We start from the raw sequence: 25968 nt of genomic DNA on the forward strand, positions 1-25968 counted from the left end.
AGGGTGTTTTTACCCACTTTTTGTCTCTCCCACGATGTTATTCCTCTCTTATACAGCGTCAATTACATGCAAATGGGCCTTATGCAAATTAGGCGATGACGTCATTTAGCGACTTCTAGCGACTTTTAGGACAGCCAATAGCTACTTTCCTTACTGAGGAGTTGGCAACACTGGTTGGTGATATTAACTTCCTGTTTGTGGCACATTAGTATATGGGAGGGGAAAAATTTTTCAAGATGGTGACCATGGCGGCCATTTTGAAGTCGGCCATTTTGGATCCAACTTTAGTTTTTTCAATGGGAAGAGGGTCATGTGACACATCAAACTTATTGAGAATTTCACAAGAAAAACAATGGTGTGCTTGGTTTTAACTTTAACTTTATTCTTTCATGAGTTATTTACAAGTTTCTGACCACTTATAAAATGTGTTCAAAGTGTTTATAATGTTTATAAAAGGTGAAATGAGCATGGAAACTGTTGTTTAGTTCCATTAGCTCTGATGAGCTATACTTTATTGCTGTTTTACTGGCAGTAGTCATGCTATCTTTAACACTAACACCGAGAGCTCGAGAAGCCACTGCACTGGGACCAATAGAGTTTACACCTAGCTAAAGAACTAACTGCTTGTAAATTGTTGTATAAAGTCCAGTTGTATGATTATCCAGGAGCAGAGAGAAAGTCAATAAATTGCTCTTACATTAATTAGTATCTACTTCATCACAGTGGTGCATCAAGTCAAAGACAATGTCAAAATGTCATGGAGGCACTTGCCCTTTTAACAAAAAAAACTGATCTCATAAAGCATGTTAAAAGCTGGCCTCTTAAATCCCTCCACATTAGCATTAAACTTCATAGTTTTCAGAAAAACAAATAGAACATAAAATAATGCTAAAAGGCTGGCGGAAGATGTCATTTACATTTTCAGCATTTAGCAGACGCTTTTATCCAAAGAGACTTACAGTACTGTTACAGTATATTGTCTAAGCAATTGAGGGTTAAGGGCCTTGTTCAAGGGCCCAACAGTGGCAACCTGGCAGTGCTGGGGTGGAACCAACAACCTTTTGATTACTAACCCAGTACCTTAATCGCTAGGCCACAACTGCATGTCAGACAGGCCCTCGATCCAGAAAGTTGAAAGAACACAGCAAAGAGCTGACTCACAAGGCCAGTATATAAAGGCTCCCCACCAGCTGAAGTAAGTAACACTTATATTGTATTTTGTTCATTTTATTCATAATAACTAAACAGATAACCACAATTGTTGATTCCAGGTACAATTTCTGTTACCATTGACATTACACATGACCCATGCTCTTATACCTAGCTAAGAAAATGTGCTGACATTTTGTAATTAGGTTATACAAGAAACTCATGGCTAGAAAATTTTGGTGCAACCATGAGATCTGTCAGATCTGTCACGTTTTCTGAATATTGTGCAGGCTGTTGTGTAATTTCTTCAGGCAGCCACTGGGAATGCCTCACTTTGTCAATAACATTCAGAAACAGAGGTCCCTTGTTCACACCAGTTCTGGTACTCAGGAAAGTCTGAGTCACAGGTGTGATTTAATCTCTACCATGTTCACCAAAACCAGATCAGACTAGACTGCCTTTAAAAAGCAACGGTTTCAATGCTGATGTTCTGGTCCAAAGCATGTGGTAGTACACTTAGCTCACCTCATAGAGAGACTGTGAACGGGGTGCTTATAAAGAGCCTATTCATAAAACACCTGACATCATTTCCAACAGATCTTAGGTTACACTATGTTGTCATATTTGATCTGGGCTTGTACTTTATAACTTAATTCTATGTTTAATAAACACAAAATAAGAGCCACTAAGCCTCGTACCAGCAACAATTGCAAATTCAACCCAATATGCAGTATTCTTTTTAAATTTTTATTTTATTTTATTTCAGTTTTCAAATAGGAACAACAATGAACATTAACAAAAAATCCCACACTATACATAAATAATGAATAACAAAATAGACTAATTACTTAATAAATAAATACGCAATATGTATTATATGTAAAGAAGGTTAGAAAATAATGATTAGATTAAAAATAATAATAATAAATAAATAAATTAAATACAATTTAGATTAGATTAGATAAAGAAGAATTAGATTAAAAATAATAATAATAAATAAATAAATTAAATACAATAAAATAAAATTATGGCCTTTTATGTACATCCATAAATGCCTTCCAAACAGAAAGGGATCGCCCCAGAGCAACTGCACTGGAGCACCTCAACTAGTTGAGCAACCCTGGTCATCTCAGATAGCCATCTACTGAGACATGGAGAATATGCAGGATTCTTAACCCATATAGAACAACACAAACTAAAGCAGCAATCTGGAAATGAAAAAGGTGGTCAAAATAACTGAAACATACAACATAACAAGTGAAATGCACAAAACATTCACAACCAACAGTGGAGAAAGTGGGAAGAACGGGGAAAGAATTAAAATGAAAATGAAAACTGGTTGTCACAAAACTCGTAAAAAAGAATAAATCCAGAACAAGCCTGGTTCCGGCAATAAAACCGGCAGGACCGCTAACCCACATACTGGTGCAGTCTGCACCCAGCATGGATCAAGACATGCGGCTGGCTACAGAAAGGACCATCATGTCGGCTCTTGAGGGAACTTGGGTGGTTCTGTTGTGACATCCAAAAGTGTCACAAGACACTCTGCTTGGTTCTCAGGAAAAGATAAAGAGTGCTAGCATCTGCACTGGCTAAAAACAGGAATGGGTCGAGCCATGGAATCACAGTTTTAGAGAAGAACAGGTTGGCAACTGAGGAACCATTGGCAGCCTAGCACAGACACTGTGATTCAAATACACATCTCTCCATGTGGAGTGAAATTAATGCTCAATAAGGCACAGGTGACTGCCAGTGAAGAGAAACCACCATGTCAATCATCTGCACCTCCAGGCCCCCTTTGCCAGACATGAGTGGCATGGCAGATATATATTGTGTCCCCCTTCGATGGCAGGTAGGCTCATTCCAGGTATTACCAATTTGTCTTTAATTTGGCATAAATACTAAAGGTATTTAAGTAACTTTATTTGGGAGACAGTTTTGGTTACCAGACCTGATCCTGTTAATAATTGCTTCTATGGTAACATTTACCAAAGAAAGTCAAATCCCAATTTGTTGTCTGCACTACATTAAATACATTGGGTACAATACACCCATGGCTATCTACTATTAAATCAATAGTCATTTCTTTTTTCTTCTTCTTTTTTCAGTTTTCCGATTCCAGCTTTTATGATTTATTTTCATTACAGTTAATGAAGACTAAAGTTAAAGTGTAGGCCAGTTTTTACAAGCTTCATGTTGAGTCCTGTGATCTCTTCTATTCACATGTTGCTACTGTCTTTGACTTGAAGCTTGTAAGTTTACAAAACACAGAATTTATATATAACAAATGGTTCCATAAATTTAAATAGGTTATTCTTTTATTGTCTGTTTTACCACAGTTTTATGCTGTTCAGGGTCACGGTGGGTACGATTAACTGGGCAAAAGGTAGAAAACACCCTAAACAGGTTGCCAGTCCATTACAGGACAAACACACTCACATAAACATTCACACACGTGCATACCCCGGACATTTGTTACTCCAATTAACCTGCACTACATGTCATTTGACTGTGGAATGAAACCCACACTGACACAGGGAGAACATGCAAACTCCACACAGAAAGGACCCGGACTGCTCAACTTGGGAACCCACAACCTTCTTGCTGAAAGGTGACAATGCTACCCAACGAGCCACCATGCCGCTTTTAAAAGGTACATTTTACACATAGACAGGGCTGTGAAAAAGTAATCACCCCCTTCCTGGTGCTGTTATTGAATACTAGTGACACTTGATGAGTAACACACAAAACATTTTTGTAAAACATTCATTTATACTACAGTTATCCAACACACATAATTATTGCAATAAGTAAATGCCCCCTACATTAATGTTCACTCAGCTGGTTGGTTTCTTTAGCCAGGAGGTCCTGATGCAACAAAGAACCTCCACAATACCTTACAAACTTTTATTGTTAGTATAATTTTCTTAATAAACGGAGCTGCATTTTCTTTTGACAATTTTCTTAATGCTTGCTCAAAGGCCCTCCAGTGGCAACCTGTTAGATGTGAGGCCTGAACCATCAACCTTCTGATTAATAGTCCAGTACTTTATCACTGCTATCATATACACTGACCTTAAACAAGACTAGAGACGGGTCAGTGATAGCTCAGTGGTTAAGGTACTGGACTAGTAAGCAGAAGGTTGCCGGTTCAAGCCCCGCCACCACCAAGTTGCCACTGTTGGGTCCCTGAGCAAGGCCCTTAACCCTCAATTACTCATCGTGTTCCGCTCATTGTGTAAGTCGCTTTGGATAAAAGCGTCTGCTAAATGCTGAAAATGTAAATGTAGAGATATATGAGTTTGTCAGATGTTTAATTCTGAATAAGGTCACTAAGCTCTTTACATTTTAGTAGGACCTGCTACTGTAAATTTGCTATAAAATAAAAAAAAATATTTTTAACACTGCTTTATCCTGGTCGGGGTCATGTTGGGTCCGGTTTCTCTTGAATCACTGGGCACAATCCAGTAACATATCCTGCACAGGATGCCAGTTTATTGCAGGGCCTCAGCTATACCCCTTAGATATAGTCAGTCATGTCTAATTGTAGACGCTGCTGGGGAATAGAACCCTGGATCCTCAGCAGTAGTGGGCTAGCATAATTGACCACAGTGCCAACCAAGCGCCTGTAAATAAAATTATGTTTCATTTATAGGTGTGTTGTGTTTTAACTCTCTGTTTGCAAAATACTGTGTTGTATTTCTGATTTGAAATCATCCAGTGTGACATGTAATACCAGTGGCACTTTTGTTTTTACACCACTGTAAATAAATTCATATATCTATATTAACAGAAAAAACATACTGTATTAATACATGTAATGACATATGTACTATAGCTAGAGCTGCTAGGTTTTATGAGCACACATGACAAACATGTGGTGGGCTACTCCCCCCTATTTAAATGGAAGTAGGAAAGAGAACTTGCCTGTGGAGCCTGAAGTCGTTCATCCTCTGAGACTGAGAAAGTAAACACTTTCAGCTTTCCCAGCAGCAAACAGCAGGTTAGTAACTCACTATTTCACTTGTAATATAATATTGTTATAAGAATTTTGTATTGCATTTTGTATTCTGTTACAGTTTTCAATAAAGTGTATTATGTGGCTTTTGCTCCAAAAGGAATTTGGGTTGTTTTATAGATGCATGGTTATTTCCTATTTACTTAGAGATAAAACAGTATTGTCATTATCATTGATTTGCTAATTATTTATGACTAAAAGCTATGGCTAGACTCCTTTTATACAAACATTACTAAAAACCCACAGTTGTCTTTTTTAAATGTATATTACTAAATAGAAACATGGGGATTAGTTTGGTCAATTAAAAACAGACACTGACTTTTGCTGTTTGCATGGAAAAAGCTGCCTGATTACCAGTAACCAGTTTCTGTCTAAATAATGAGAAGTCGATTCTACATCTTCTACCTTTTGTTGGTGAAATGTCTATAAAAGTAGTAGTGAATCGTGTATCTGTATGAGTGTTTGCATGTGGATATGATTTTTTTAAGGTGCCAGTTTTAAATACCATTAAACCACTCAGGAAAACATTGCAGTGCATTTATTTTCACACTGTACCAAGTCTGCCTAGCATAAGTGTGGAAAGTGTGGCATCATCAACAGTTTGTCGAGCAGAGGTATTCTGGGAGAAAACAACACATTTACTGTGTTTGGTATGACTCATTGGTCTAGGTGGGAGAGCGAGGTAAGGTGCCATGCCAAAACGATAACCACAGTGCTGTTTTTATTTAACCATATACACAATGTGTAACATTCTACAAATATGTAATGCTCAAACTGGAAACTCGATACATAGATTGGTGCATGCGACATGCTTGGTCAGTCCCCACCAATGCCAGGTTGAATCCTTGAGTAAGGCCCAATTGGTAATCACCAATTGCTTGGAACATATTTGGTCATATATTGTAAGTTGCTTTGAATAAGCCTGTCTGCTAATTGCCATACATTTAAATCTAAATGGTTAGCTGGACTTGATTTTTTTTTAACTGTTTCAGGCCCCATCAGCCTACATTACTGTAATTTGAAGGGTAGTGGTAGCTCAGTTAAGGTACTGGACTAATAATCAGAATGCCACTGATGAACTAAATGAAATAAACTTTAAATAAAATAACCTTTAAATGCTTGACTATTTAGCTAAAACTGTAAGGTGCTTTGCAAAAATACATCTGCTTAATGCCTTTAATGCAATTTCTAGCCTAAGCAAAAAGAAAGGTGAGTTTTAAACAAACTGTTATAAATCCCTCACAATTAACAATCATGACTGTTATTCTTTTTATATCAAAATCTTTGAAGAAGTAGCACGGTGGCTCAGTGGGTAGCACTGTCACCTCAAGGCAATAGGTCCCCAGGCGGGGCTGTCCGGGTCCTTTCTGTGTAGAGTTTGCATGTTCTCCCCATGTCTGCATGGGTTTCCTCTCACAGTCCAGTTAATTGGAGACACTGAATTGCCCTGTAGGTGTGTGTGTGTGTGTGTGTGTGTGTGTGTGTGTGTGTGTGTGTGTGTGTGTGTGTGTGTGTGTGTGTGTGTGTGTGTGTGTCTGCCCTGCGATGGACTGGTGCCCTGGCGCGTTACTGTGTACCTTGCCCCCCCCACACACAAAACCCTAATTGGATAAGAGGTTAAGACAGTGAGTGAGGGAGTGAAGAAGTAGCATACAATAGACATTTGAAGAAACACTTCATACTTGCCATATTGTTCTACTCCAAGTGTGTGGTTATTTAAAAAAATTTAACAGCCAATTTTAAATCAGCTTTAATTTTTGTAACTATAAAATTCAAAGTGAAGTACAACAAGTAAGAAACTTTATTCAGCAAGTTTTTTTTTTCTTTGTTAACCCACAGCTGTAACTAATTTAGCAGTGCTCATGCATTTTTGCTGACTCAGGCTTATGGGAATTTGTTTGCTTTAGTAAATCAAACAGGCAAGAAGAAACGTTGTATTTCTTTATCTTTCTTTAAAGCTTTCAAAGACAACCGGACAAGAATTCAACTATATACCCCAAATAGTCTTTTATTTGATTAAATCATGCACCTTCTAGATTATGCCACCCTTTCTAACATTAGCTCTCTAACATTACACAACCTTTTCTGCTGTTTAAAAATATCCAATCTTGACTGGTCCTATTTATATTAGTAACTCATAGTTAGTAGATTCACTATTATGTATTAATACCAGATTGCTTTACATGAACTTCAGTTCATTTCACTAAATTCTGTGGTCAGTAAATCTTTTTTTGGATTTTAAGAAGTGCTTTGAAACCCTCTGGGTAAGGAAGTATCTGGTTTTAATTTGATCTGCTGGTTTGTGAAACATCTTTAACTCTAACATACACTCTGAAAAAATGTATTAAAGAGTTTATGCACTGCTTGCCCGGCTGCTTTATAAGATTTTCTTTTGTACAAGTGAAGGAAAAACATATGTTAAACATGCTTTATGCTTAAGGGTCTTATTTAGTGTGCATGTCTAATCAGTAATTAATACCAAAACAGCAAATAAACTCCTATGGAAAAGACTTCATTTGAAAAGCATCTGTAAAATGCAAACCTTATTTCCAGTAAAATGCAAAAACAAGAACAAAAACAAGAAAACAAGAATCTGTTATTTGTTAAATGTCTTGAACCTTTACTTAATTGACTAAAGTTAACATTACTTTTTTCGTTACCAACTTGATTATTTTTGTAAATCTATAAAAATGTGGAATTTGATGCCTGCAACACACTTTAAAAACTGGGGACAGAAGCAAACCAAGTGTTTTTCAAGAACTCCACACCACTATGTCCTTTCTTTAATACACATAGATTATAAAGTGGTACTTGACCAGTTTACCAGCCATGACAGACCAGGAGACTCCTGAGAACACCGCAACACCAACAGCACCAGCTGCCCCCGCTGTACGCCCTAAACGGGTGTCTTACCGAGGACGCAGTGTGGGCCCGATCGCTAACTCCAACAAGGATGACACGGAGATTCCAGAGTTTGAGCCTTTCATGTTGCTGCCTAGAGGCCCTCCACCTCTTACTGGTGAGTTTACACTTTAATCCATTTTGCCTGGGGTTGGTATTTTTGATTTTTTTTTTTTTCTGAGTATTACACTGTTTTGAAAAATGTAAACATCAATAAACCCAATATATTTTATTAGTAATCAGCAAACCAAACTGCATTGGTACATGAACTGTGTATATCTTTTAGGCAGGAATTTGCTAACCAAAACTTTCACTGGTGTAACACCAAAATGCTGAGTTTACATTTTTTCTGCTCCATATTCACTGCTTCCTCATGATTGCAATATCTGGAGGAAAACACCCTTGCTAATCTTACCAGAACCAGCTGCTTTTGTTTATATGATAAGATCTAGCTTGACATCCTTTTTAAGACAGATAATAGTATTTAAATTTGTTTTTCCCTGGTAAGTCTTTAATTCCCACTGTGGTCACACAACACTATTTCAGTCAATTGCATTCCAGTTTCCACAGTCTGTAATGTTTTATCTGATGTGTTGTTTCTTAGTAAAATGCTGATCAGGGCATTTCATGATGGATGTAGCCTGAGGTTAAAATGTGACCTCTCAAACTATTTTTGTGATCCATTCTTTTCAGTAGTTTCTTTGATTGAAGATGGACCATTCAATGACACAACCTGTAATTAGTTTTTTTTCCTGTTCATTCATATTATTTTTAACCAAGGGTGGCACAGTACTTCAGTGGTAGCACTGTCACCTCACAGCAAGAAGGTCCTGGGTTCGATCCCCAGGTGGGGCGGTCCGGGTCCTTTCTGTGTGGAGTTTGCATGTTCTCCCCGTGTACGCATGGGTTTCCTCTGGGAGCTCCGGTTTCTTCCTCAAGTCCAAAAACATGCAAATGAGATGAACTGGAGATACAAAACTGTTCATGACTGTGTTTGACATTAAACTTGTGAACTGATGAATCTTGTGTAATGAGTAACTACCATTCCTGTCATGAATGTAACCAGTGACGTCAAATCCTAATAAATAAATGTTATGTTTTATCATTATTTAGAGTACCTGGATGTCTGGGATGTTGACATGCTCAAGCAAACTTATGATATTAATAAAAAGAGACACCACACTGACCTCTACTCCAACGACCACCTGATTGTACGCCGAGGACAGGAGTTTCAAATTAAGATCACCTTTGATCGGCCGTACAAGCCTGGGGAGGACAAGTTTGCTGTTGAGATTGTGATAGGTGAGTTAAATCTATCTTTCTATTTTACTTTCAAGCAATTTAAATGAGAACTGTATAGACTGTGAAATTAATTTTTTTTATTTATTTATTTCAGTGGGTTTTGCTCACTGGTGCAATATTAGGGCTGCCGCGATTGGTTGACCTAATCGATGACCGCCGACGTCAATATTTTAAATCAATGCATTGTTTTTAAAACGATGTTTATAAATTATCCCTTTTCATTTCTGCAACGTCTCCATTCATATAACCATTCATATGATTTCCCTCAGTACTACTTGTTACAAACTACACAGCAGCACTAGCGCGATGTTGCAAGTCTATATTGTTTCATTAAGCTTCTTTAGGTTTCATTAAGTTCAGTTTAGGGTGCATTCACGTGAGCACCGTAACACTTACCACTTTGTTTACATGGCTTAGAACTTAAGTTCATTCAGTAAGTTTTAAGTGAATGTGTAGGGTAGAATCTGGGCTCATTCTGCCTTTACTGTACGTTGGACTTAATGAGACGTGCCTACCTCTATTTTATTTCTGCTATAAGACAACTTGTACCCCTGTGCAAAGTAATATGGTGGCGACAAGTGTCCAGTCAGTACCAATTGTGTAACAAAGTGTCCTAGCAGTGCTGGAGATTTTGGCTTTTTAAGTGACTAATAGAAGCCTAAGACCTCTTTGTTTTAAGGCAGTGATTTTATATTTTTACGACCAAGTATCATCCATTTTCAACCCAAAACATCCAGATACAGACTATGATGTATTTTACAAAAACATTGATTCAATAAGTTTATATGCTTCTAAAAAAGACTAGGCATAATCACAGAAATTAAATGGCAACTCCATGCTCATGCCAATTGATTTAAAATTATGTTCAGTACCCCTGTATCCACTTATAAGTATTGGCTGCTCACTGCCCCATATGTACAGTGGGGTCAAAAAGTATTTAGTCAGCCACTGATTGTGCAAGTTCTCCTACTTAGAAAGATGAGAGAGGTCTGTAATTTTCATCATAGGTACACTTCAACTATGAGAGACAAAATTAGAAATCCAGGAAATCACATTGTAGGATTTTTAAAGAATTTATATGTAAATTATGGTGGAAAATAAGTATTTGGTCAATAACAAACAAGCAAGATTTCTGGCTCTCACAGACCTGTAACTTCTTCTTTAAGAAGCTCTTCTGTCCTCCACTCGTTACCTGTATTAATGGCACCTGTTTGACCTCGTTATCTGTATAAAAGACACCTGTCCACAGCCTCAAACAGTCAGACTCCAAACTCAACCATGGCCAAGACCAAAGAGCTGTCGAAGGACACCAGGAAGAAAATTGTAGACCTGCACCAGGCTGGGAAGAGTGAATCTACAATAGGCAAGCAGGTTGGTGTGAATAAATCAACTGTGGGAGCAATTGTAAGAAAATGGAAGACATACAAGACCATTGATAATCTGCCTTGGGGTCAAGATCTCATCCCGTGGGGTCAAAATGATCATGAGAACGGTGAGCAAAAATCCCAGAACTACACGGAGGGACCTGATGAATGACCTGCAGAGAGCTGGGACCAAAGTAACAAAGGCTACCATCAGTAACACACTACGCTGAGAGGGACTCAAACCCTGCAGTACCAGACGTGTCCCCCTGCTTAAGCCAGTACATGTCCAGGCCCGTCTGATGTTTGCCAGAGAGCATATGGATGATCCAGAAGAGGATTGGGAGAATATCATGTGGTTAGATGAAACCAAAATGGAACTTTTTGGTAAAAACTCAACTCGTCGTGTTTGGAGGAATAAGAAGAACCCAAGAACACCATACCTACTATGAAGCATGGGGGTGGAAACATCATGCTTTGGGGCTGTTTTTCTGCAAAGGGGACAGGACGACTGATCCATGTTAAGGGAAGAATGAACGGGGCCATGTATCGTGAGATTTTAAGCCAAAACCTCATTCCATCAGTGAGAGCATTGAAGATGGAACGTGGCTGGGTCTTCCAGCATGACAATGATCCCAAACACACTGCTCGGGCAACGAAGGAGTGGCTCCATAAAAAGCATTTCAAGGTCCTGGAGTGGCCTAGCCAGTCTCCAGACCTCAACCCCATAGAAAATTTGTGGAGTCTGTGTTGCCCAGCGACAGCCCCAAAACATCACTGCTCTAGAGGAGATCTGCATGGAGGAATGGGCCAAAATACCAGCTACAGTGTGTGCAAACCTGGTGAAGACTTACAGGAAACGTTTGACCTCTGTCATTGCCAACAAAGGTTATGTTACAAAGTATTGAGTTGAACTTTTGTTATTGACCAAATACTTATTTTCCACCATAATTTACAAATAAATTCTTTAAAAATCCTACAATGTGATTTCCTGGATTTTTTTTTCTCATTTTGTCTCTCATAGTTGAAGTGTAGCTATGATGAAAATTACAGACCTCTCTCATCTTTCTAAGTAGGAGAACCTGCACAATCAATGGCTGACTAAATACTTTTTGGCCCCACTGTAAAAGGACAAGTGTGTGCTGCCCTACAATGGGTTTTTGGTTCCAGACCCTTGGAACCCTGATTAGGATTGAGCAGCTATTGGAAAGTTAATGTCAAGTGTCACTTCCTCTAATTTATTTCAAGGTCTTCCTCTTTTTATGGATATCTGCAAATGGTATGTTGAGAAATCATTCCTGTAAATAGCAATTAAGCAGATCTTGTTGATGTGATGTCAAAAAGTGAACAGTAAATATTGCCAAAGAGTTACTTTTCCTTCTTGTTAATGCACTTCCTAATCTTTTAGTGTTTCCCTTTTTTACAATTTATACAGTTTATTGAACTTTGTTTTTTTGTATTAGTAAGAACAATGAGTATAAGCTCATAAGAGATCACATACATAGTTAGAATATTTAAATGACATACTTAACTTAATAATAATCAGTCTATCCTGGTTTGAACCCACTTTGCTTGCATGGTTTTCCTCTGATTACTTTAGTTAGAACGCAGAGTTGCTCCCGAGCTGCCACATCTAGCGGCGACCAGTCGGCAAGCGAAATCAGGGCAAAAATCGTGTAATGTGAACTAGGCATTATTGTGTGTGGATGAGTGTGTAAGTAAATATTTGAGTGTGTGTTATAATCCAAAATAAAAAAATGGCTGAAGTGCAAATACTGCTTTTTTCAGCAAATACTGCTTTTTTCAGCAAATACTGCTTTTTTTCAGACATTATAGAGAAATACAGGTGTTAAGCATATTACTGTCATCTCTTTAACATATTCCTACTCTAAATCTAAATTTTAACCCTTGAAATAAACTGAAAGATTCACATTTCATAATCAGTACAAATAAACTTGTTTTATCTACAGTTTGTTTGATGTGTTGCAGGTATTAATTAATATTAGTCTATAATTCCACTATTTACTTGGTTTGCATTACTCTGTAAATTTCTGTGCACTAAGAAGTATTCACCAAGAAGTTCTTTTTTTCTAAATCACCTCCTGTTCTTTAGGTGCCAGCCCTCATTACAGTAAGGGTACCTACATCCCCGTCTTTCCAACTACGGAGCGTCAGAGTTTGTGGCGTGGTCAGGTTATCGAGAACTCCGACAATGTTGTCACCGTGGGCATCACCCCTGCACCAGACTGCATTGTGGGAAAGTGGGGGGTGTATGTAGCTGTGATCACTCCCTATGGCATACGCAGGACGAGGAGAGACCCAAAATTAGACTTTTATATTCTTTTCAACCCCTGGTCACCAGGTATGTTTCTGCACGGCTGCTTTAAACATATGATATACTGTTACATGGAAGAAAGAGTTGTGTTACTATATTATAGTGTAATGAATACTCACCGAATACTTTATTTGATACACTTATCTGGTATTTACATTCATTTTTTTCACATTTATAAAGTATGCTTGCCATTCAAATGAATATTGTGAGTATACAATTAATGATTGTTTCTCTGTACACATTAATCGAAAAAGATCCCCATAGGATCACCACTGACTGGATGATGTTTGAACAGTGGAAAGTTCAAACTCAGCACTGCAATGATACTAACATGGTTATGACATGAGTGAAGACCAGCAGTGTTGTTGGGATTTTAAATACTGCATAAACTTACTTGACTTTTTATTAGGAACACATACATACTCTATTAGCAATCATTGTAGGTGTGCAATTAGAGAGTAGCTTCTTCTTTTGTCAGTGGACACTTTCTAACTACAGAATGATGTTGGAATTATATTTTGGAGCACCAATCTTCTACCAGCGTTAACAAAGGGGTGTTTAAAAATCCCAATAACCATGTCATTACCGTATTATGGGGGTCACTTTTGATTGATAAATGGGGTACAGATGGTGACAAAGTGTACAGAGAAAGTAAGTGTCAGTAAGTGTATACCACAAAGTGAATCTGGTAAGTGTAGCTAATAAGATAATTAATAAATCTGCATACACACACAAACACTTACACACACTTTGTGTATACATTATATATGTGTATGAGTAAATGCTGTAGTTTTAAGTGCAAGTATTAAATATATTATCTGGAATCCTTACCAATACAACAATATATTAGTCTTAATATTGTAGGTATTCTGACTTCCCTAAGGAACATCACAGCACACATCTGTGCTTGCAGTGGATGTAAGTTTGTTTCACGTTTGTGCTTGGCTTTAGGTGATTCTGTGTACCTTGATGATGAGGAAGAGAGGGAGGAGTGTGTGCTGAATGAGTTGGGTATCATCTATCATGGGGCATACGATGATATATCTGAACGAGCCTGGAACTATGGGCAGGTACATAATCTATCGACAAAATAGCATTCACAACATTTATACATTGTTCTGTATAATAACAGTGTATTAGATAGTAAGAAAAAAGATAATAACTGGCTTCAGAGCTGAAGGAAGGGTGTAACAAACACCCACAGTCATTGCACACTTCAATCATCTGCACTTCCGTGCCCCCTCTGCCAGTCAAATGTGCTAATGCAGAAGACCCACAAGCGCAGCACAGTAATCCAACATGACTCACTGCCAAACTCCTTCAGCAGCTGAGCCACGTTATGAAATCATTTTCCAGCTTGTGTGACTGATGCAGCTATCATTTTAAGCACTTATTATTTGGCCTTTTTACAACCCCAAATCAGAAAAAGTTGGAATGGTATAGAAAATGCAAATCAGAATAAAACGCAAAGTTCCTTACATTTACGTTGACTATTTCAGTGCAGACATTATGAACCCAATATATTTCATGTTTTTTTCTGGTCAACTTTATTATATTGATTAATAAGCTGCACATCTATTTCCTGCATTTCAGGCCTGCAACACATTCCAAAAAAGTTGGGACGGTAAATTTACCACCTTGTAATGTTTTCATTTCTTAATTTTAAAGCTTAAGACATTTTGGCACCTGGACATGGTTAACATGAGGCTTCTACATTTGTGATTTTTAACAATTTCAGAAATTTTCACACACATTTGTTGACAAACTGGAGATCCTCTGATCATCTTTGCTTCTCATCTTTTCCTGGATGCTGCATTTGTCCCAAATCATGATTACAATCACCCATTTAAATCACATCATAATTTCATTTTTTAATGTATTACTAGCCCTAAATTGCCCCTGTCCCAACATTTTGGTATGTGTTGCAAACCTGTAATGCAGGACTGGATGTTTACCAGTTGACCAGACACAACATGAAATATCTCAGGTTCATATTGTCTGCAATCAAATACAAGTCAAAGTAAATGCTAGAAAGTATAACGAGGTCTGTGGTAGCTGGTGAACGTGCCCCGGGTTCCCAGCGAAACAGACGTTACAGAGCTCAGCAAACAAAGGGTTCTTATACCAGACCTCCCAATTAGTGCTGATCACCCACAGCTGTGGGGCTGGCTATTTAAGCCAGCTCTACACAGCAGTGGGTGTCGCACCTTTGTTTGTTTTGTGGTCTCTTGTGGCAGCTCGTCCACACTGTTGTTTAGCTATAGGTGGTAGCCCTGGTGGCGCTAGGCCATTAGGGTAAGTAAAACCGCAAGGTTTGAGGTATGAGGGTTTTCTTTCGTCCTCTTAGAAATAGTGTGGTGCGACGCCGCGCAGTCCTCGAACTGCTGTTTGTTTCAGCGCTAGCTTTAGCTTAGCGGTCTCACTCAGTGCTCTAGTAGCGCTGGTTATATCCTAGGCATCAGTGCCTTCAGTCAAACAGAACATTGGATTCTCCAACCGCTGGGTGGCGACTCCGGAAAGTACTCGGTAGTCACGCCAACATCCCCGGTTCGAATCCACACTCTCTACAGCTGCCCAGCTCTCGTGCAGTTGCTGGGCAGACTCCTTATCGCTGTCTCTTTAAAACGCTAACATTAGCATTAGCGGCTTTCACTCCGCGCTGTTTTAGCGTTGGTGGTAATTTCGGCATCAGTGCCTTTAGTTAAACGGAACATTGGATTCTGTAACCGCTGGGTGGCAACTCCGGAAAGTAATCGGCAGTCACGCCAGCATCCCCGGTTCGAATCCACGCCTTACCGTTGTGTAACCTTTCTCTTTTGTTTTTCTCCTTTTCAGATCGGTGTTTGTCAGCTTCCGTCGGAGTTTCCGATTGGGTTTTGTTTTATTTTATGTTAGCTGTTTACCTTTTCTGTTGTCCTTATTAATTAAATAAAATATCTTTTTATAATTTTACTTCTGCATTTGTGTCCCTTTCTTCCCACGTGACAGAAAGGTGCGACCATACCATGGACGCAGCAGAAGTTCCACCCCTTACGGACGTTCTACGTCATCAAGGGGTAGCGTTAGGCAGGCACGAGGTGGCCCTAAACGAGTTGGCGCAGCGGGTAGCTGCGCTCACCCTGCAGTCGCCAATTCTTAGGTCCGGTCCTGAACCCCCTGCCCACTCTCCTACCCACTCCGGAGGGTGCGGAAACCGCGACACCCCTATTTCGCCTCCCGAAAGGTATTCGGGAGAGGCTAAGAGGTGCCGTGGCTTCCTCCTCCAGTGTGCCCTTGCGTTTGAGCTGCAACCCTCTCGCTACCCTACGGAGCGATCGAAGGTTGCATACATAATTTCCCTGCTGACTGGCCGAGCTTTAGAATGGGCTACTGCCCTCTGGGAGCAAAATGCTCCAGAATGCTCTTCGGAAAGCTCCTTTAAGGAAGCTATAAAGGAGACCTTTTTTCACCCTTCGGGTGGCCGTGAGGTAGGCCCTCGTCTACTCGAGCTTACCCAAGGTGCTCGGTCAGTAGCCGATTATGTAATCGAGTTTCGAACGCTCGCGGCTGAGTGTGGTTGGGACGAGGGGGCCCTTACTGCCATATTCCATCGTGGTTTGTCTGGTAAGGTGAAGGACGAGCTAGCCACCAGGGACCCTCCTACCACTCTTAAGGACTTCTATGTCCTGGCCAACGCCATAGACACCCGCCTTCGCCAGCGAGCCCGGGAACGGGGCACCTGTTCCCCGTTCACCCGCTCGCAGGTCTCTCCCAATTCTCCTCCGCCTGTCCTGGATCCTGAGCCCATGCAGTTGGGGTCAGCTCGCGCTGGTGCCCCAACGGCTTCGGGTCCGTCTGCCAGACCCCGGCAGCCGTTAAACTAGCAGGCCGCTCTCGAGCTAGGGACTCGGGAGTGAGCCGAACTACCATCCCTGCCCAAGGACTATTTCTGCAGGCCCGGTTGCTTTGGGGTCTGGGAGACACAGACCTTCGGGTCTGTGTGGATTCAGGCGCGGTGGAGAGTTTCATAGACATCAACCTGGTACACAGGCTGGGGATTGAGGTCCAACCGCTAACAACTCCAGTGTCGGTCCATGCTGTGGATGGCCGACCTGTAGCGGGCAGCCCGATAACCCACCAGACGCGACCTCTCACGTTGCGCCTGGAAAACCACGAGGAACGGATCACCTTTCTTGTGACTCACGTTCCTCACCTCCAGGTGGTTTTGGGGTATTCGTGGCTGCAAAGACACAACCCCCAGATCGACTGGGCCACCGGATCGATCTTTATCTGGGGAACGCAGTGTCGGGACTCGTGCCTACTGCAAGGCGGCGCGAGCCCCGAGCCGTCCGAACCCAAGATGGCGATTCCGGATTTGGCAGCTGTTCCTCCTGTGTACCATGATTTACGGGAGGTTTTTAGCAAGTCCCGGGCGCAGGACTTGCCCCCCCACAGACCGTTCGATTGCGCCATCAACCTTTTGCCCGGCACTACTCCTCCTAGGGGGCGCCTTTTTTCGCTCTCCGGCCTAGAAAAGGTTGCTATGGAGGAGTATGTGCGTGAGGCGCTTAAACAGGGGTTCATCCGTCCTTCTTCCTCCCCAGCTGGGGCAGGGTTCTTTTTTGTGAACAAGAAGGACGGCACCCTGCGCCCCTGTATCGATTATCGCGGTCTGAATGCCATTACGATCAAGGATCGGTACCCGCTGCCGCTGATGGCCACGGCTTTCGAAGCCCTTCAGCGAGCATCGGTTTTTTCAAAGCTCGATCTTCGCAGCGCGTACAATTTGATCCGGATCAGGCAGGGGGATGAGTGGAAGACTGCGTTCATTACGCCCACTGGCCACTATGAGTACTCGGTGATGCCATTTGGGTTAATGAATGCCCCCGCAGTCTTCCAGAGATTTATCAATGAGGTCTTGCGGGAGACTCTTGGTAAATTCGTCTATGTTTACTTAGACGATATTCTTATCTTTAGTCAGTCCATCGACGAGCATATAGGGCATGTCCGACGAGTTCTCCAGCTCTTGCTCGACAACCATCTGTTTGTCAAGCTGGAGAAGTCGGTCTTTCACTCCCCCACGGTCTCGTTTCTGGGGTTTGTAGTGTCCAAGGGCACCCTGCGCATGGACTCGGCTAAAGTATCTGCGGTGGAGAAGTGGCCAACTCCAAGTTCTTTACGCCAACTGCAAAGGTTTTTGGGCTTTGCAAACTTTTTTCGGCGTTTCATTAAGAACTTTAGCTCAGTCGCCGCCCCGTTAACGGACCTCACAGGCAAAGGTCCGTTCCAATGGACGGTGCAGGCCCAGCAAGCTTTCGACAAGCTAAAAACACTCTTGACGACTGCTCCCGTCTTGCAGTTGCCCGACCCAGAGGAACCCTTCGTTGTCGAAGTGGATGCTTCCGAGGTCGGGGCTGGGGCAGTTTTGTCCCAAAGAGTGGGGCCGGGGAAGAAGCTACATCCATGTGCCTTCTTCTCGCACCGCCTGACTCCAGCCGAGCGGAACTACCCGGTTGGAGACAGGGAACTCTTGGCCATTAAGTTGGCGTTAGAGGAGTGGCGACACTGGCTCGAGGGGGCCAAACATCCTTTTCTTGTCTGGACGGATCACAAAAATCTGTCATTCATCCAGCAAGTCAAGAGGATGAACTCCCGTCAGGCCCGGTGGTCCTTATTTTTTGGAAGGTTCAATTTCACACTGTCTTATAGACCGGGGTCCGAAAACGTCAAACCGGACGCTCTGTCTAGACAGTGGGAACCGACCAGGCCGGAGACCGGACCTGATCCCGTGATCCCCTCGACCCAGATAGCGGCCCCAATCACATGGGGCATATCGAAGGTCATTCGGGATGCCCAACGGGCTGAACCCGACCCCGGTGGGGGACCTCCTGACAGACTGTACGTACCTTCATCCGTACGGCGTCAGGTCTTCGAGTGGGCTCATGCTTCCCCATTTGCGGCGCACCCAGGCGTGACTAAGTCCCTGGTCTTGCTGCGCCGAAGATTTTGGTGGCCGGGGATGGAGAATGAGGTACGTGACTTTGTCCGTGCCTGCTCGGTGTGTGCTCTTAACAAGAGTCCCAGAGAGCGCCCCAGGGGCCTTCTTCACCCGTTGCCAATACCGGCTAGACCGTGGTCCCACATTGCCCTGGACTTTGTGACAGGCTTGCCTAAGTCCAGAGGGTTCACGGCGGTATTGGTAATTGTCGACCGGTTTACCAAATCTTGCCTCTTTATCCCACTGCCCAAGCTACCATCCGCCATGGGCACTGCGCAGATCATTCTGAATCATGTGGTGAGAGCACATGGGGTCCCCTCAGACATTGTGTCAGATCGGGGCCCACAGTTTGTGAGCCAGTGCTGGCGGGCCTTTTGCCAAATTATTGGCGCGAAGGCCAGCTTATCCTCCGGTTACCACCCGGAGTCGAATGGGCAGTCGGAGAGGCTTATCCAGGATCTGAGCAAGATGCTCAGGTGCCTGACGGCAGGGAATCCGACCACGTGGTCGGATAAGCTGATGTGGGCAGAGTTTGCTCACAACACCCTGCATCATTCGGCGATCGGCATGTCACCGTTTGAAGCTCAGTTCGGGTACCCTCCTCCGCTCTTTCCTGAGCAAGAGCAGCAGGTAGCGGTCCCGTCTGTACAGCTTCAGGTCCGCCGCTGCCGCGCCGCCTGGCGCAAAGCTAGGCAGGCACTTGTGGCCACCCAGCGCTCTGTGAAGCGCAAAGCTGACCGCAGGCGGCAGCCGGCTCTTACCTTCCGGCCAGGCCAACGAGTACTTGTTTCAACGAGGGATCTCCCCGTTCGAGGTGTTCCACATAAGTTGGCACCCAAGTACATTGGCCCGTTCAAGGTGGTAAGGCGGATTAACCCGGTGACGTATAGGTTGGAGCTTCCTCCCCGCATGAAAGTGCATCCAACCTTCCATGTCTCCCATCTCCGACCATTTATGTGCGGGGGAGTTTTACCCCCTCCCCAACCTCCCGCCCCTCGTATCATCCAGGGTGCCCCTGCCTTCACGGTTCGCCGGTTACTTGACAGCAGGAAGGTTCAGGGTAGTACCCAATACTTGGTGGATTGGGAAGGTTACGGCCCTGAGGAACGTTCATGGGTACCGGCTCGTCAGATCCTGGACCCTGAACTGATCCGCGAGTTCCGACGGAACCGTGCTGCGGGTCTTGGGACCTCAGGAGCTGTCCCTAGAGGAGGGGGTTCTATAACGAGGTCTGTGGTAGCTGGTGAACGTGCCCCGGGTTCCCAGCGAAACAGACGTTACAGAGCTCAGCAAACAAAGGGTTCTTATACCAGACCTCCCAATTAGTGCTGATCACCCACAGCTGTGGGGCTGGCTATTTAAGCCAGCTCTACACAGCAGTGGGTGTCGCACCTTTGTTTGTTTTGTGGTCTCTTGTGGCAGCTCGTCCACACTGTTGTTTAGCTATAGGTGGTAGCCCTGGTGGCGCTAGGCCATTAGGGTAAGTAAAACCGCAAGGTTTGAGGTATGAGGGTTTTCTTTCGTCCTCTTAGAAATAGTGTGGTGCGACGCCGCGCAGTCCTCGAACTGCTGTTTGTTTCAGCGCTAGCTTTAGCTTAGCGGTCTCACTCAGTGCTCTAGTAGCGCTGGTTATATCCTAGGCATCAGTGCCTTCAGTCAAACAGAACATTGGATTCTCCAACCGCTGGGTGGCGACTCCGGAAAGTACTCGGTAGTCACGCCAACATCCCCGGTTCGAATCCACACTCTCTACAGCTGCCCAGCTCTCGTGCAGTTGCTGGGCAGACTCCTTATCGCTGTCTCTTTAAAACGCTAACATTAGCATTAGCGGCTTTCACTCCGCGCTGTTTTAGCGTTGGTGGTAATTTCGGCATCAGTGCCTTTAGTTAAACGGAACATTGGATTCTGTAACCGCTGGGTGGCAACTCCGGAAAGTAATCGGCAGTCACGCCAGCATCCCCGGTTCGAATCCACGCCTTACCGTTGTGTAACCTTTCTCTTTTGTTTTTCTCCTTTTCAGATCGGTGTTTGTCAGCTTCCGTCGGAGTTTCCGATTGGGTTTTGTTTTATTTTATGTTAGCTGTTTACCTTTTCTGTTGTCCTTATTAATTAAATAAAATATCTTTTTATAATTTTACTTCTGCATTTGTGTCCCTTTCTTCCCACGTGACAGAAAGACTGTGTTTTTATCCACACATATGCATACTGTCCCAACTTTTTTCTGATTTGGGGTTGTCACCTAATGTTGCTCTGAATTCTCACATATTGTAGTGCTTATTATGAGCTTCCTTACATAGTTCATGAAAATTGTGATGTCATTTATTCATTTGACAATTAATGTATTATAAACATTGTTAATTCTGCAGTAATACCATACATACACTGATCAGCTATAACATTAAAACCACCTCCATGTTTCTATACTCACTGTCCATTTTATCAGCTCCACTTACCCTATAGCAGCACTTTGTAGTTCTACAATTACTGACTGTAGTCTGTTTCTACATCTGTTTCTCTGCATGCTTTGTTACCCCCCTTTCATGCTGTTCTTCAATGGTCAGGACTCTCCCAGGACCACTACAGAGTAGGTATTATTTGGGTGGTGGATCATTCTCAGCACTGCAGTGACAATGACATGGTGGTGGTGTGTTAGTGTGTGTTGTGTTTGTAGAGAAACAGATGGACTACAGTCAGTAATTGTAGAACTACAAAGTGCTCCTATATGGAGCTGATAAAATGGACAGTGAGGGTAGAAACAAGGAGGTGGTTTTAATGTTATAGATGATCAGTGTATATTATGTCAGAAAGCCCCAGGGCTTTAGTAGTGTTATTTTTAGCCTAATTTGTCTGTTTCAGTTTGAATTTGGTGTTCTGGATGCGTGTCTGTTCATCCTGGATAAAGCTGAAATGCCTCTTACTAACCGAGGAGATCCCATCAAAATCAGCAGGAAGGCCTCTGCCATGGTGAGATACTGAGACTCTTAACGCCAAAGTCTTTTACCAGCTTTCAGAATTACTCTGTTAAAGAAAGACTTACATAAAAAGTAACAGTTAAACTGCTAAAGTCATTTTTGTAATGATTTGGGTTAAATAAAGTAAAAAAAAGAATAAACTTTCTACTGACTTTGATATATAGTGTGAATTATTATTAAGTAATTAATTTAATTTTTTCTTATAGGTATGTATTTATTTATTTGCTTACTTAATTTATTTCTTCTCTTACTATTTAATACACTAATAGAAATGAATGGAATTGGTATTAACAATGTTTGCTTTCCCATGTTGTTCTAACAGTTGAACTCGCGTGATGATGATGATGGTGTTTTGGTGGGGAACTGGAGTGGTGATTACACATACGGTGTGGCTCCTACCTCCTGGACAGGCAGTGTGGAGATTCTGCTAAACTATGCTGGAAGTTCTGGAATGCCAGTCTGCTATGCCCAGTGCTGGGTATATGCTGCTGTCTTTAACTCATGTAAGAACATGAATGTATACCTTTACTGCCCTCTGCTGATCAGAAGTAAAACGTTTCAAATCAAAGTGAAAGTCTTTTTAGGATTTTACATTCTGTTCACACACTGGCACAAACCAGGGATACACAGAGGACTGGGCACCAATCCATCTTATACCTAGAGGTCATTTAGAGTAGCCTATTTACCTCCTACATCCTATTTTATAAATATGGGAGGAAATAGGAGTACCTGGAAGAAACTCATGCAAATATTGGGCAGTTATAGCCTACCGGTTAAGGTACTGGACTAGTAAGCAGAAGGTCACTGGTTCAAACCCCACCACTCCCAGGTTGCCACTGTTGGGCCTCTGAGCCAGGCCCCTTAGCCCTCAAGCGCTTAGACTGTAAGTCGCTTTGGATAAAAGAGTCTGCTAAATGCCGAAAATGTAAATGTAATGTAGCACCCAGAATTGAGCCCTTTTCATCAACCACTTTACTGTGCAGTCAATTAACTCAAGCCAACAGGTAGAAGTAATAAGTAAAATGAACTTGACTTCTTTTACTTTGCCCTAATAAAGCCATTTATAGCCAACAATACAGATGTATTGCACCTTCAAAACATCAAACCTTTTGGTGATCTCCATGACATCTGGAAAAACAATGACTTCTTTTTGTTGTTGTTGCATTTTTCCCAATTTCCCTCCCAATCTAGTCGTATCCAATTACCCAATTGCATTACACTTCCTCTGCACTCTCTACTGATACTGATCCCCACTGCTGATTGTGGAGAGCGAGACTGACACATGCCCCCTCAGTACCTGACTGCATTTTTTCACCTGCACAAGGCGAGTTCATATGCGGATCAGCTTTGTGTACGGAGAGCCACACCCTGATCAACACATTATTCCTTGACTCTGTGCAGGCGCCAGCAACCAGCAAGCAGAGGTCGTAATTGCATCAGTTATGAAAAGTCCCTATCTGGCCCCCCACCCTGTATGAACAACAGCCAATCGTTGTTCATGTAGCCGCCCAGCCTGCCAGGTGGCAGAGCTGAGTTTCGAAATGATGAGTTCGAAATGTCAGCTATGGTGTGATAGCGTGTTTTACTGCTGCGCCACCTGAGCTGCGAAAAACGATGACTTCTAACAGGATAAAAAAGGATCAGATAAATCCAAGCCCTTACAGACAATTGCCCCTAAGGCAAAACAGAGCTATGGAAACTTCCCACTGTACTATTTTCCAAGTACATTACAGATTTACATTTACATTTTCTGCATTTAGCAGATGCTCTTATCCAGAGCGACTTACAGAAGTTCTCAAGTTTAAGTAAACAACAGTTGAAGAACACAAATCTTCTGAAACCTGTTAGAACCAAAGTGTGTGTATTTTTTTTTTGTTTTTTTTTTTGGAAATGGAAAAAATTTTTTAGTAAATAAGTACAAGTCAGCTTCAGTGCTTAGTAAATAGGTGGGTTTTTAATCGTTTTTTAAAGACAGCAAGAGACTCAGATGTTCGGACAGACAGAGGAAGTTCATTCCACCACTTGGGTGCTAGAACAGAGAAGAGGCTTGATGCTTGTCTTCCTTTAGTCCTGGGTGGAGGATCAAGTCGAGCGAGACTAGTGGCTCGGAGGTTGCGTGGTACAGAGCGGGGTTTGATTAGGCCTCGAAGGTAGCTTGGGGCTGGTCCATTTTTGGCTTTGTTGGCGAGCATTAGTGTTTTTAACTGGATGTGTGCAGCTACAGGAAGCCAGTGAAGAGAACGCAGCAGTGGGGTGATGTGGCAGTGTTTAGGTTGGTTAAAAACCAGATGGGCAGCTGCATTTTGAATGAGCTGCAAGGGTTTAATAGTGCACATTGGAGCACCTGCCAGGAGGGAGTTGCAGTAGTCAAACCGTGAGATTACAAGTGACTGGACCAGAATCTGGGTAGCTTCCCTGGAGAGAAATGGTCAAATCTCCCTGATGTTGTAGAGGAGGAACCGGCACGATCTTGTCATGTTGGCTATATGAGGAGAGAAGGTCAGCTGGTCATCCAGGACGACACCAAGGCTTCTTACCTTATCAGATGGTCTGATCTGGGAGTCATCAAGAGAGATGATTAGGTCCTGGGTTGGAGATTGATCTCCGGGAATGAGCAACATCTCTGTCTTGCTGGGATTGAGTTTTAGATGATGAGCTGACATCCATTGTGATATATCTCGCAGACATGCTGAGATGTGAGCTGAGACTCGTGTGTCTGAAGGAGGAAATGACAGAATGAGCTGAGTGTCATCTGCATAGGAGTGGTAGGAGAAGCCATGGGAGGCTATGACCTTACCCAGAGAGCGGGTGTAGATAGAGAAAAGAAGTGGGGCAAGTACAGAGCCTTGAGGAACACCGGTTGAGAGAGTGCATGGAGGAGATATGGATCCCCTCCATGACACTTGGTAAGAGCGGCCTTCGAGGTAGGAGGCCATCCATTGCCATGCACATGTTGAGCGCGTCCAATTGCCCGATTGCGTCATGCTTCCTCTCCACCAATGCCGATCCCTGCTCTGATTGAGGAGAACGAAGCTAACCCACGCCCCCCCCCTCCGACACGTGGGCAGCATGCCGTATGCATTTTATCACCTGCACTTTGACGAGTGCAGTGCAGCTCAGCGTTGTGTACGGAAAGACACACCCTGAGAGCACTCTTTTCTCATCTCTGTGCAGGCGCTACCAATCAGCCAGCAGAGGTCGTAATTGCACCAGTCATGGGAGAGAGACCCCATCCGGCTTAGTCCCGCCCATATCTGAACAACAGGCTAATCGTTGTTCATTGGGCCGCTCAGCCTTAGCCGGCAGGCAGAGCTGAGATTCCATACGATGTATTCGAGATCCCAGCTCTGGTTCCAGCGTGTGTTTTTACCGCTGCGCCTGAGATTATATTATTCTTATTATTCATATAACTGAATATTTTTTTCACATTACTGCACACTATTTATTTATTTGGTTATGGCAAAATTTAGTCAATTTTTCATGTATGTTGGTCCAAAATCAAGACCAACTGGGCCTGTTTAGCATTTTGTACATGTCACAAGGGATGGGGAATGTTTGGAAACATTCACATTTATTATGTTTTGACTTATTCAGGTCTTTTTTATGTCTGTTTACACAAACACTCAGATACCACTGACACTGCACTGCTATGGAATATTGAATGCAGATAAGCCAGTGGTCGATGTTAATTGTAATGTACATCATTTCATAGTGTTTCAAAATAATTCATTGGCTCTATTTACCTCTGTACTTTGCAGTTTTGCGCTGCCTAGGTATACCCGGCAGAGTGGTGACTAACTTCTTCTCTGCCCATGACAATGATGGAAACCTGAAGATGGACATTATACTGGATGACAAGGGCAGACTGGACAGGACCCGCACCAGGGACTCCATTTGGTCAGATCAGTTATTAAGATAATAAATCATGGGTTTCTACTAAAATAATCCTACAA

General features: G+C 42.6%; 1 protein-coding gene across 1 annotated transcript in view; it reads left to right on the forward strand.

Annotated features, from left to right (window-relative positions):
• The first annotated feature begins 5082 nt into the window (after window positions 1-5082).
• The window catches only part of f13a1b (coagulation factor XIII, A1 polypeptide b), a 28914-nt gene continuing 8028 nt past the window's right edge, over window positions 5083-25968 (forward strand). Inside the window, exons 1-8 of the mRNA XM_062994347.1 lie at window positions 5083-5152; window positions 7964-8186; window positions 9182-9370; window positions 12845-13093; window positions 14018-14136; window positions 21900-22007; window positions 22338-22518; window positions 25774-25912. Coding sequence (XP_062850417.1) covers window positions 7997-8186; window positions 9182-9370; window positions 12845-13093; window positions 14018-14136; window positions 21900-22007; window positions 22338-22518; window positions 25774-25912 — 1175 coding nt within the window. The 5' untranslated portion in view covers window positions 5083-5152; window positions 7964-7996. The remainder of the gene's footprint in view (window positions 5153-7963; window positions 8187-9181; window positions 9371-12844; window positions 13094-14017; window positions 14137-21899; window positions 22008-22337; window positions 22519-25773; window positions 25913-25968) is intronic.

Source organism: Trichomycterus rosablanca, chromosome 4 (assembly GCF_030014385.1).
Source record: "Trichomycterus rosablanca isolate fTriRos1 chromosome 4, fTriRos1.hap1, whole genome shotgun sequence".
In the NCBI taxonomy this organism is placed as follows: Eukaryota; Metazoa; Chordata; class Actinopteri; order Siluriformes; family Trichomycteridae; genus Trichomycterus; species Trichomycterus rosablanca.